A 14,316-nucleotide genomic window follows, 5' to 3' on the forward strand; every position below is an offset into this window, starting at 1 on the left:
GTGCCTTTTATTTGTAAATATATTTTGTCATTGAATTGAAAAGCATTTTTGGTAAGAACGATTTGGCTCAATTCGATGAGGAAATCTGGATGGGGTGTGTGGTGTGGATCATAGGGATAGGTAATGTTTCAGGGCTTCTTAGCCTTCTTTGTGGGGAATGGAGGTGTACAGAGATGTGACGTCTATTGTGGCCATGAGAATGGTTGTGTTGTGCGGAATTGGGATTGAGTGTAGACGTTCCAGAAAGTGGTGCGAGTCTTTAATGTAAGAAGGGAGTGAAGTGGCTATTGGCCACTTCACTCCCTTCAAACTTCAACCTTCAACCTTCACTCCCACCAACCCCTCTCTTCGCCCACTATACCAAGTACTTCCTCATTTGTTTTCTTCTTGGTCCATTTCACCTTCTCCATTCTTCTCCACACCCACATTTCAAAAGCTTTGGGATTTAACTGCTGAAGTCCTCAGTTGTTAAGGTGCTTAAAAATTAATAATTGGTAGTACACACTCAACAGTAGCATTTTTAATCTATGAAGTGATAAATACAGTGTAGAAATGGGCCTCTTTGCAAATTAAGATGTTTTTTCAAAGGAGATCTTACATGATGTTTAACTGCCACTCAGCTGTGAAATTGTGGTCATCAGTCTCAAACTTCTCTTGGGTTTTGTGTGGGGAAAGTAGAAACAGGCTGCCAGAATTTGCTAAGTACCGGGAGAATGATGCCGTTAAAACACTTCCCTTGTTCTCTTTCTAGGAAGGCAAACTTGACTGATATTTCGGAATTTATTAAGATAAAATAGGTTCATTCCTGGGGCTGTTGTGTGTATGTGTGTGGAATTCAGAAATATTTTATCATTGAAATGTTATTGTTTTGGACTATAATATTAATATTTTATTACTTCTGCATTGAAATAATTTGAATCATATTGGTGAGTAGCTATGACTCCTAATACTGCTTCTTCTCCAAGAACTGTTGCTATTATCTCAATAGTTTCAGCCCCAACTTTGTGGAAGTTCATTTATTAACTGTTGCTATTCATAAAATTAGGTATGGAAATGTAAGATGTATCTTGAGGATTTATGTATCTTGTGAATTTATGCTTTTAGAGGGGGTTTATGATATTAATTATGAAGATTTATGAAATAATTTTAGTCACCCAGGACAGGCCATATGCTTTTGGCATCATCCTAACTATTAACATGATTGCTACACCTGACCTACCTTGAGCCCTTGGTTGAGCTTAGTTATTGTTTCCAATGAGTGCTCCGTAAAGCTTTCCATTCCACAATGAATTGCGGATTGTGAAAATGCACCATGAAATGACAATTGCGGCAGTATTGTCATATGCAGGGAGTTTTCATGCAAACAAAATATCAGGAAAATTAAGAAAAGTATGGAAGTGGAATGTGAAAAATGGGTGGCCCTAATTTCCTGTTTCTCTTGTTCTGTTTTAGGTTCTGCATAGGAGACTACATGGACATTTCTATCACACCTCCCAAGCAAGTGATGTCCATTCGAAGGGGCAGGAGACCATATTGATTGACATATATGTAGAATGTATGTGAAATGACTGTAAATTTCTGATTTGATGTTTTGTGGACTGTGTCGAATCTGGAGGCCATGGATGCTACTCAGAAGATGAGTAATTGAGAATTTCAGCAGAGTGAACCTGAAGTAAACTCAAATACACACAGTTGTGGAAAATTGTTAATTTAAAAAAAAATGTGTGGCGTTGGCTAATTTCTACATTTAAGGATATAATTAAAAAGGTGAAGAAAGTTAATGGTTGAGTTTCTGTCAACTGGTCCTTATTGGCCACAATACCTCACTTTGAAGACCAATGATGCCATTTATCAGTGTTTTGATGGCTTAAAAACAGTTAAGGCCATAAATCAGGTTATGTTCCACTATGCGAGGTAGTCATCATTGAATGAAGTCAGTGCTATATTTCAAGCATTACTTAGAATATCTGATAACAGAACCTCCAGCCCCAGTAGAAGCCAAATGAAAAGAGTGTAAGGGCTCGGATTGGGTGGTTCTTAATGTGAACTCATGGTATTTGGTGATTGCTTATGCAGCGCATTGATCTGCTGTACTGCAAAATTAACTCAAATAAAAAGAAAATTGAGCACTTTTCACTAAAATATGATTTGATTCTTTTATTTATACTTAATGCTCTATTTTGTGGGAAAGTGCTAAAACCTCTTTTATTATGAATTCCCTTAAGCACACCAAGCCAGAAATGTGAATCCTGGTGTAAACAAAATGTAGTTTTGGAACCCTTTGAGTAGTTCATTGCATGAACTGTTAATTACTGGATCCTTTTTTTAAATCTTGGAAATAATTTATTTTGGAATCTCTGATGCTCTTTTTGTCATCTGAAGTCACTTTGTTGTGCTATATTTCATTCATAATGATGCATTTAAAGGATGATTATTTAAATATTTAGCAAGATTTGGGAGAGCTGCTTCTGCTCATTCACCGTCATCAAATGATGGACCTTCTACCCAGAATGAGTGCAATGTCTCAAATGTGTATTGATGGGCGTAGTATGTTAGTCAGTAAAATTCTCTTACCATTCCTGTTGATGCCATTGTGCATTAATTATTTTTATTAAGCTTTTGAATTACATTGTTTAACTTGAACACTTTCTTGGTGCCTATTTAAGAGGGCGGCAACATAACTTCCTTTTTAGGAAGCTTTTTCCATTTGAAAAATGGAAGTTACGTTGCCGCACCCTTTTAGGTGATATTGCTTTAAAGTTCTCTTAAAATAATAGCGTAAAGGGAAGAGTAAATCTCTCCTGCTAATGGGCATTTTTCATATTTTGGCTATCTGCGACTGTAACATAAAAAAAATAATATGATATCAGTAAGTTACCAAAAGTTGAATGATTACGGCAGGGAAAATAGTTTCCACATATGCTTGTTTGGGTGTGGCACCTTATTCTTGTGACATTATTAAGATACCTTTAGGTCATATTCAGTGTACATTATAGAATTATTGTTATTATTACATAATCTACCAGTTAAGGTAGGTTTTTGGATGGACACAGCTACTAAATAAATATTTTGTGATTCCTAACAAAATACAAAATCCAGTATCCTACTCTACATCAGGTCCCTCTTCATCTCCGAGTACTTTTTTCCTCCCTTCATCCCGTCCAACATCCCTATCCTGTTCCTTCCCTTTCCTCTTTTGCCCAACATTCTACCCTCTATCACAGTCTTCAACATCCCACTGCCAGTCAATACCCCCTCCATCCACTTTTCTTGCCTCCATAGGATTTCACCCAACAAACCCCTCTCTTCGCCCACTATACCAAGTACTTCCTCATTTGTTTTCTTCTCGGTCCATTTCACCTTCTCCATTCTTCTCCACACCCACATTTCAAAAGCTTCCAGTCTGTCTATCTTCCTACTTCAATGACCAAGTTTCCGCACCGTACATAGCTACGCTCCATATAAAAGTTTTTACGAATGTTTTCTTAATATCCTTACTCAACGTCCCTGTCATCAACTCCCTCCTCCTTGTGAAAGCCTCTTTGTCTTGCACAATTCTTCTCCTTACGTCCCTACTACTTTGACCGTGTTGGTCCAAAACACTACCGAGATAGGTAAACTGTTCTACCTGTTCTAGTTTTTGTCCTCCTATTTTAATGTTTAGCTTAGCCTTTTTCTTTCTAGAAAATCGCATAACCTTTGTATCATTAATATTGATTCTCATCCCATACCTGTCGCACTGAATATCCAATTCACTTAGCAATGCTTGCAGCCCCTTGGCTGACTGACAAACTAAAGCTTGGTCATCAGCAAACCTAACTGATTTTATGAATTCCTCGCCCACTTTCATTCCTACTTCCAGTTCTTCCCGTGCCTCTTTAATCATTTCCTCCACATATATGTTGAACAAAAACGGTGATAATGGGCAACCCGGCCTTACACCTCTTTCCAACACTGCCCATCCGGACTCTCCGTTCCCCACCCGCACTTGAGCAGTCTGAGACATGTACAGGTTGCGGATCAGCCTCCTGTCCCTTCAATATATTCCCATTTTCTGCTATACACTCATTATTTTTTCCCAATTCACTCTATCATACGCTTTTTTGAAATCTACGAAACAGGCAAATACCTCCTGGTTGTATTCTATATTTCTCTCGATTAATAATCTCATTACTGCAATGGCATCACACGTACCTCTCCCCTTCCTAAACCCAAACTGATCATCCCCTAAGTGATCATTTGCCCTACTCTCTGTCCTTTTGTTTATGATTCTGAGAACCACTTAAGCTGCGTGTGGTATCAAACTTATTGTCTAGAAATCCTCACAAGATGTAGCCTTCACCTTTTTCGGAATAGGAACTAAAACTGATCTCACAAAGTCTTCTGGCCAGATTCCCTCCTCATAAATACTACGGATCAGCCCATATAGCCTTTTCCTCCCACATTTTCCTAAGCATTTTAAAAGTTCCACGGGAATGTTATCCACCCCCACGGCCTTATTTAGTTTCATCTCCCTTAATGCCCTTTCTATCTCATTGTCTAGTATGCCTGGACCTAAGCTATCTTCCTCTACGTCATGTTCCTTTTCTGTGTCTAACTTTGTTGGTCTAAGTTCTTTACTATATAGTTCTTCTATATATTCCTTCCATCTCCCTTGGATCTTTCCTGGGTCAACTATTACCTTACCCGCCTTATCTCTAACTGTTATCATAGATCTTCCCTTCTTACTTCCCGATAAAGATTTGACCTTGCTGTGGAGCACACCAATTTCACCCTTCCTCTGCAAACTTTCCATATCCTCGCACTGCGTCTTCCACCAGGCTTCTTTTGCTCTATTTGTTGCCCACCTCAATTTATTGTTTAACTCTTTGTACTTCATTTTGCCTAACTCTGTATTTACAGTCTTCCATTATCTCCTCTCATCCATCTTGGTAATCATCTCATCGGTGATCCATGATTTCCTAGTCCTTTTTGCGTTAACGGTTCCAATAGTGTCTTTTGCGGCATTAGATAACCGTTTCTTGATACTCCCATTTTTCTTCGATAGTGCTCAGCTATTTACCATCCTCCATGATTTCCTTTTCAGCCTGTTGGAACTCCTTCCTTTTTAATCCATTTAATGGTTCTACATTCCATTTTCTAACCCGCCACTCCTGCCTTATCTTTTTGAAATGGACGCTACATTTAATGACAACTAAATTGTGGTCAGAGCCAGCATCTGCTCCTGGGAAGCTGTGCGAATTTATCACACTGTTCCTAAATCTGTGTCTAACCAGAATATTATCTAGCTGATACCTTTCTGAGTCACCTGGCATTTTCCATGTGTACCTGCATCTTTTGTGGTGTTTAAACCAAGTGTTGGTGATGACTAACCCCTGTCTTCTGCAGAACTCAACTGCTTTCTCCCCGCATTCATTCCTCGTGCCTAAACCGCAGTCTCCCACCTCATCACCTTCTTTTCCTTCGCCTACCGTCGCATTCCAATCCCCCATCACTATCAAATGTTTCCCTGCTGGAACACACACCATTAAGTCCTCTAATTGATCGTATATCCTATCAACCTCTTCCTCTGTATGGCTGCTCGACGGCATGTATACCTGAAAAATAACCAAGTTCGTCGGTACTGCTTTAATCTCTACTAGTAATATCCTATCTGTTACCTGTTCTATATTGACTATGCTTCTTCCTACCTCTTCATTTAATATTATGGCAACCCCTCGTTGGCTCTCGTCCCCGCCGCTGTATATTACTCTATAATTATCCCTCCAGTAATCTCCGCTATCCTTTCATCTCACCTCGCATAAACCTAAAAATATCTATATTTCCCCTTTCCATCTCTCGCTAATTATTCTCCAATTGCCCTGTCCTCATTGCCCTAACATTCCACGTTCCTAGTCTAACTAATTTGGTCTTCTGCCCTGCTGCTGCGGGTTTTCCCTTGCAAGGGTTTCGTGGGATGACAACCGTGGAAGCCTTGCCTACCCTGCTGCCGGGCATGACACAAGGCTGATTGGGCCGAGCCCCGTAGTTGCCTGGACTCAAAATCTCCAATTGTCCATCATTTAATTCTTGGGAGTGATAATTGAATTGGTTTCCCGTTGCCTTCCTCAATAGTGTTTTTAAAGTGACACCATCACTTACTGGCCGCCCCACTGGGGTCAGACGCCATTGCAGCCACCTCACTGAAGAACAGATGCTGCGTGGACTACCTTTCGTCTGGCTCCTCGCCTTCTACCTTTCTGGCATGGGTGACCCTACCAGGAGCAATTATTACTTCCGCCAGCACAGCTCTAGGGGGTCATCGGAATGCACAAGCCCTTCCACCATGTCAAGGTTGTAATCCTGGGAGGGACATTATAGAATATGCTATTGATTATCCAAGTGTGGTCCTTTAAACTGAGTTAATAATTTTGAATAGCAAATGGGAACGGTGTGGTTAGGGAGTAGGAAATTTGGGGGAAGGTGATGCCATTTTTTCTTTGTGGTGAGGTAAACCTTAATCATAGAATGCACCCTTTTTAGTCGATTTTCTCACTTGTTCCCTTGCTTTTCTCATTTCTAACGGTTTAATGACAAAGTTTTGTTTTTTCTCTTTTTTCAGGAATTGATCATTTTGATATGTGAGCATAATGTTTTAAATTTCACGCATTCACATGAAGGATCCACTAGGAAAAACCTTCACCCATATGATCACACTATGTGGATCTTATAGCAGCATTTAAAGCTACAGGTGTATTAATAGTATAAAACATTTTTATCTTAACAATTGTTGCAAATAATCTGGAAACTACGAGAAAATATTCAAAATATTTCACGCACAGTTCTTTCCTGAATATTTTCTTTCGTGAAAGCATACTTGGACAGAATTTACCTGAGCAGATTGCATGAATCTATCCAATAACATATAGGTGAATTTTATAGCTCAATGAAATGAAATGAAATTATAATAGACATTGTGTATTCTCAAACTCTTAATGGAGAACCCTTACATTGAGTGACCATGTAAGTATTGTAGACAACACCATTTTTTCCCTTATATATTCCTATTTTCCTTATCAGGCGAAACATTCTATACTAGGTTATATTTTTATCTCTTCTATCAGTCCTTTTCATGCTGATATCACATGCCTCTTTCAACGTACATATGAGAATATACATTATTTTATTTTGTATGTGGTTAACTCATAGCATTGTAAATGGCAATGTAATAGGCTAAACTCTATGAGACTCAGTAATCATGGTGACTATGAAATTGTGAACTCAACCTATCCAGAGAATTCTTATCTTTTATGCTGTGCTGGTTCTCAAAGAAACCCAGTGGTCACAAGCGTAGTTTTTTGATATCTAAATGGATATTATTTGAAATCTTTGGCATTTCCTATTGCACCAGAAGCACCATAAATCATCCCCTATTACAGAAACGAAAAAATTGTTCACCTTAATTTTTGCACAAATTTTCAATCAATTCCTAATTGTTGAGATCCAGATTGAATGAAATTTAGGAGAGATGATAAAAATGGTTGGTCATACAACAGGTGAAACTCTAAAATGAAAAGAGATCAATAGGTATGAAAATGTTATGAAAAACATTTTATCATTATTAATTACAAGAATTAGGACAAACAATCTGACAATTTTTTGACTTTGTTAAATTCATTAGATGAATCTATACAATTCAAAAGTGAGTTGTAATCAGACAGTGCCTCGAATTTCCTGGATTTGACTGTGAAAATTGTTGATCAAAGGTTTGAACTTTCCGTGTACAGAAAAATTTGTTACTCTGACCAAATTATCTACTCAACATCCAAGCATCACCAGCCACAAAAACGTGCAGCCTTTCGTGCCATGTTACACAGGGTATGCAATGTCACACCACAACGAACAAGGGGAACTCCATATTATTAAACAAATTGCAGTCAACAACGGGTACAGGGAAATAATGATTGGCAACATGTACATTAGAAAACAAAGACAGATATCCCAGAAAGCTATATACAACATGTAAACTTGAGGAGCACTGATAGTGAAGAATACCATTTCTTGGCCATATTTCACTCAGAATACAACAAATACTCTTCAAGAACAAAATCAAGAGAGCATTTTACAACACACACATCTAAAAAACAATAGGTTCACCCAGAGACAAAATTGACATAATGGAACAAAGCGGGGTTTATAAAGTCAATTGTAACGCCATCTATATTGGACAGACAGGGAGGACATTCGATGTTAGGATCAAAGACCACTGATAATGCTTCACAAAGAAAGACATCAGATCCCGATTTGCCAAACACCTCTTGGGAAAGAATCATACCAGTAAATTCACAGCAGGCATTCTTCACCCTGAAATGAAAGGATGCAGGTTGGATGCTTTGGAGGAGTAGGAAATTTGGGAATCCCTTCAGTCTGACAGGTTTGAGGTGGTCAATGAAGCATTATACCTCTCCCATTCCCCCCTCCTAAATTTCCTTAAAGGCTCCAAAATCTTTCCCCACCAAGGCAATGATGACCATTGACCATCCCTTAATTAGGGTCAAACCATTGTGGATAAACACCTCATCTTCCCCTAGCCTACTAATAGGTTGCTGTACCAGTACTAAATTTACCTCCTCTCCCATACTCTCCCTACCTTCCTCCCCTCTTGGAGCCAGGCTCGACATATAAGCTGAAACATTTTTCATGTATGTGACTTGATGATGATGCACATCATTGAAACCATGGTTGTGTGAAGTATTAAATCTCTATTGTGGAAGTGGCAAGTTTCTTTTTCTACCCTCATCATGAAGGAATTCTACAAAGTTAAACCTGAAACTGTTATGTAGAATTTAAGCTAATATTACTCTGATAAGAAATGCATTGTGTCTTAATAGATCACAAATTTTTATTGGTCATTTTCTTGCAAATTCAATCATTTATTATCACATTATTCACATGCATGATGAGATGTTCAAATTCCATGTAGACCTTTTTTACATTTGATGCAAACAGTTCTAGATCTACAGATGTCTTTTCTGCTTCGTACAACACAAACATTTTGCCTCTTAATTGTGATCGTGGTAATTACCTAGCAAATAGGCAAGGAGAAGTTTAAAAGGAGGTTAGCAGAGTATTGTCCAGTATTTGTTTGACCTGTGGGAAGATAATCTATCAGCAGAATCCCTTTCGCATCCCAGAAAACTGAAGATATCACATTTCCGGCACACCTTATTGCCTTTGCTTTCTTTGGTGGTGATGAATCAACATGTTTCCACTACTTTGACTGCTGCTTTTTCTTTACAGTATAGTATTGAACCGAGTTTCATCTCTGGTCATTAACCGGTGCAGAAAATCTTGTTGGTTGCTCTTAAAATGGGCCAAACATTTTTGGAAATTTCCATTCTAATGCATTTGTGATCCTCTAATAAGAGTCGCAGCACCCATCTAGAAGATAATTTTCTCATATCCAATTCCTCTCTTAAAATGTGACATGTTCATTTAGATGATATCCGTACAGCTTCATCAGTTTCTTGCACTTTCAGTCTGCAATCCTCCATCACCATTTTACGCACTTTTGCAAGAATTTATGGGGTAGTGGAACGTTGAACTTGAAATTAAACCACTTGGCTTTTCCACATAGAAAAAATTTTTTATTTACTACCCAGGTTTCGTTATGGTATAACATCATCTGGTAAAAAACCAAGTCAAACACAGTATATATATCTCTGGATGGAGGGGTAGAGGAGGGAGGGAGGAAAGCAAGAATTGGTTGAGGTAGGAAGAGGGGGTGGAGGAGGAGGATTGGTAATGGTGCTAAAGTAGCTGGCTGGGAGGAGGGATTAATCCAATCCTGAAAAAAGTTTTGCTTGGCATCGGGTTAGTTGGCAGAGGAGTGGGTAATGTGAACGGGTAGAACGGCACTGGGTAATTAATCAGGTGATTATGTAGTAGGCTGGGAGGGGTTACTACATTGTTGAAATGGTTTGCTTAATGTCAGATTATTTGGCAGAAGGGTGAGGAAAATACAATAATGGAGAATGTGAAGGGTCAAGAAAATCATTGGTCAAAACATTTTCTCCGTAATCCATGTGCTGAAGTATTTCTAATTGCTCCAGCACATCGAGGCGGTGGCCTTTCTTCTCAAAGTGCAGGATTTCGGGGATGAAATTGCTGCTGAGGCCACTATCTCTCAGGTGTTTGGCAAAGCGTGACAAGGAGATGTTGTTTCTAAAGCATGCTCGGTGCTCCTTTACCCTCGTCTCAAATCTCTTTCCCGTCTGGCCTATGTATATCCGGTTGCAGTCTTTGCAGAGGAGTTTGTACACCCCACTCTTGTGTGGGGGGGTTAACTTGGTCCTTCGTGTGGCAGAATGGATTGCTTAATTTTGTTTTATTGTAGAAAGCCGGTCTCACCTTTTCTTTTAGGAGGCTTCTTTGCACTTTTAATGACAAGTGGGCAAGAAAAGGGAATCTCTGCCACTGTGGCTGGTTTTCTGTAAATGTGGGAGAACTATACAAGGCTAACTTGTCTAAACGGGATAGTTTCTTGTTGTAAAGTTTATGAATTAACACTTCTCTATACCCATTGTTCACCGCAATCTGTTTTATGATGCTGAGTTCTTTAAGAGTGTTCTCTTCAGACATGGGGATAGAATATGGTCTGTGTACCATGGCATGGAAGGCAGATAATTTTTGAGAGAAGCAGTGCCTAGAACTATGGTGAATGACTTTGTCTGTATAACACTTCCTCCTGAAAATGGAAAAATCAAACCTATTGTTTTTAATTTTAATAGTTAAGTCTAGAAAGTTGAGGGATCCATCTGCTTCTAATTCCTTGGTCAATTTTATATGTTTATCTCTGGAATTGAGATAATTAAAAAACTGTCTAATTGTGGGTCAGAACCCATCCAGATGCCGAAAACATCATCTACATATCTATACCAGCAAAGGATATTTTTAATGAGGGAATTCTTTGAGGATAACATTAGTTGCTCAAAATTGTCCTGGTAAATGTCTGCTAGTAGCAGGGAAAGCAGAGAGCCTATAGCCAAGCCGTCTTGTTGTTGGTAAATGTTGCCATTAAACATAAAAGTGTTTTGTTCTACACACACTTTTAAGGAAGAGCACAATTCAAAAATCACCAGGGTTTGAACCCTTGCTTTAACAAGGGTAACTTCCGCAAGGTTTAGAGCTTCTGATCTTGGAACACTGGGGAATAAATTTGTGACATCAAACGATACCATTATGCACTTGGGGGTTACTATTTCTTTAGACAACATATCCACCAGTTCTTGTGAATTTTTTATTCTGTATTTTGGGGAAAATTTGTAAAAGGTTTTGAATAAGACCTTTAACTTATTAGCCCATAAGTGTACTGTATAGTATCCGCCGTCACTTTGTGGAAACGATTCATAATGAATAAGAATTACTTAATTTTTCCACACAATCCACAAAAGATTGTGTGGAAAAATTAAGTAATTCTTATTCATTAGCCCATAAGTGGTTTGGGGCTAAAACATTGGAAATCACTGGCAGAATAGGGACACTGCTACACAGATTGCTTACACTGATTTTGTGGATTTTTAGCAGACCAAAAAATCTGGGCATTGATGGATTCACTGATGGAGCACACTCATGAGTGTGCTCTCATGCAAAAGGGAGTAGTCTTTGAAATATTATATTTGACAGTACTTTATCTATGGTGGAAGGCTAATTCATGTTACCTATGAGGTCACCTTTTTGTGCATGGATATCACTTCTGCACTTCATTTTTCAGGAGTAGCTTCATTGATCCATATTTCCGTTTTGAGTTTATATAACTGCTTAACATGGACACTACCTTCTCTCTTATGAATTGAAATGTAAGAGCATTGATGCCAGGGCTTTATTATTTTCTTTGATAATGATGTCGTAGACTTTTATTTTGGAGTTTTAATATCTCCACCTCTCCAAGGTGAAAACCTTTAGCTGTGCTTCTGGTTCAAAAGTTCACTGAGTTGTTCTGTCGACTGATTCAATATTACTGTCTTATCAGTTACTATCAATTCACCTTTATTTCTGAATTCGCTTCTCTTGAGTTGGGAAACCTTCCTTCTTTCATTAACTGTTTGATAGCAAATTTAAAATATCTACCTATGCTTTTAAATCTAACTTTTTTGATTTTTCTTCTTTCCCATTGTTTTCTATGTTTCTTATAGGCATCTATAGATAGATAAAACGTCCTTAATTTTGCTCTAATAAAGAAGTTTTATATATTTAAATATGCCTGGTATTGCCTGCCCAATTTATTCATACTCCTGTAACTGGATTAAATTCATATTAATGGCCTTTTTATGTACGTTGGCAGTCCCTTCATCACAGTGTCACCTATGGGTAGACGATTTGGCCGATGCATTGGACAAATACGACTTTGTTGTGCCAGACGTAAAGAACACTGAATTTGATAAATCGAACTGATACACTTTAAATTTAATCTCTTAAAAGAATGATTCAATGCCATTGAATTTCACAGTACCAGTTACCAAAAAAAATGATGCACTAATAAAGTTCACTTTTAAAGAAGTAATCCGGGACTATTGAAATCTGCAGCAGCAGTTTACATTTTATGAAGTGTCATCTACATCTACATAATACTCTGCAAGCCGCTGTAAGGGCGTGTGGCGGGGGTGCTAGGTCAACACCCGTTAAGAGGAACAATACCTCACACAAAAACAACAACATGGAAAACTACAACCACAGCGGTGCACACGCTCATGCAAAAATCCCTTCATCCAACTCTCATGCAAACACATACTATATATACCTTAAACCAACAAACAACTGCACCCCAGGATGCAGCATGAAAGCCATCCAACAAGATGCAAGCCAGGACACAACAAGCAAGAAAGCCCAGCTGTCAGCATAAATCATAATACAAATTTGTAAATGATATAGCAGCTAGATAAATAATGTTAACTTGTAACTGTTCATTGAAGCGAATAAATTGAAATGTTAATTCTGAGTGAAATGTGTGCTGCCGTGGAAAACTTGAAAAAAATTGATTTTTTCAATATAATAAATTTCTAGAAAAGTACATACAAATTGGATCTAGCCTAAGTTACTTTTTATACTTTTACCCCATTTGTGCAAAAAATAGAAGCCCTTAATCTGTGATATCTTGGCATGAGGTGTCCGTTAACAAACATCAATTTTCGGAATAATCTGTATTAGTATGATGAATTCTCTTTTCTTCCTTGTTTTCTCATAGTATCCCTTAGTTGAACTTCTGGGTCATTTCCTGGTAGCTATTTTATTATGTCATTCACAATAAATTTACCTTCATGCCTTCAAACCAAAAGGCTCTTGCTTGAATGAGTAGCATTGTCTCATTAGGCTTTCCGAGTTGATAACTGTCTCCAGAGACTTGGAAAGGCATGTAAGTATCCAGATGACAGTAATTATTGCTTCTTTAGCAGTGTCTGGTAAGCCCATTAAACCAAGAAATACTAGTGCAGATTTTCAGGCATTAGAGATGGAAATCATGCTCATTGAGTGAATACAAGGGGATGTGTTTTGTAGAAGTACTTCCCACCTCTTGTGCAGAATTAATTTTCTTTTCGGCCATATGGTGACCTCCAAGGCTGACATTGGAAGTAAGAACTTAGCAAGTTTTAAGGTTCATGACTGATCAAATTTTAGGTTGTTAGTGGCAAGAAGATGGTAATACGAAGGTGGTCTGAAAAGTTTCTGACCTAACAGAGATACAAGACATTTTTTCTGAAATTTTCTGAGGTCGGAAACTTTTCAGACCACCCTCGTAATTGAAGCTCAATGCACGGGGTTGTGGAACTGGGCTGTTAAAATTATCATTTTGATAGATGTGCATGAGAGATACTTTGTGGTTGATGCCAAATATTACGGTCTAAGTGTGCTTTCTGGAGATGCAGTGCACTCAAAAATTGAGAGCATTCTGAGGATACACAAAGCACCTTTAACTTTCTATTTACCAGGTGCATGTAAAAAGCTTTGTTTCTCAGAGTGTTCTTTCCAGTAGTGGTGTTCATAGCAAAATTTGAACTTTATGATTGTCTGGAATGAAGAAAGTGATAACATGAGAGCTACTTGATAGAACCACATGTGAGTTATAGTTTTCACTTAGCCAGTAGAAATTGTCTTAAGTCAATCAATCTATTTATTTTGTCCAAGGATTTGTTGTACAAATGTAGGACATGTTAAAGAAAATATACAGCTGCAAATTATACTTGCAGATATTCTTCAACAGAGTAGAACATATGCTTTAACAGATATTTGTATGACTTTTTTTAAATAGTGAAATTTTTTTGAGATTCCTCACATTGTCAG

The 14,316-nt window shown here is 38.1% G+C and overlaps 1 protein-coding gene across 1 annotated transcript in view; it reads left to right on the forward strand.

Annotated features, from left to right (window-relative positions):
* Bin1 (histone deacetylase complex subunit SAP18) overlaps nucleotides 1-2,144 on the forward strand; it is an 11,453-nt gene extending 9,309 nt beyond the window's left edge. The window contains exon 4 of the mRNA XM_071594591.1: nucleotides 1,453-2,144. Coding sequence (XP_071450692.1) covers nucleotides 1,453-1,537 — 85 coding nt within the window. The 3' untranslated portion in view covers nucleotides 1,538-2,144. The remainder of the gene's footprint in view (nucleotides 1-1,452) is intronic.
* Nucleotides 2,145-14,316: the final 12,172 nt, after the last annotated feature.

This window comes from Hetaerina americana, unplaced genomic scaffold (genome assembly GCF_022747635.1).
Source record: "Hetaerina americana unplaced genomic scaffold, ioHetAmer1.1.p SCAF_1, whole genome shotgun sequence".
Classification (NCBI taxonomy): Eukaryota; Metazoa; Arthropoda; class Insecta; order Odonata; family Calopterygidae; genus Hetaerina; species Hetaerina americana.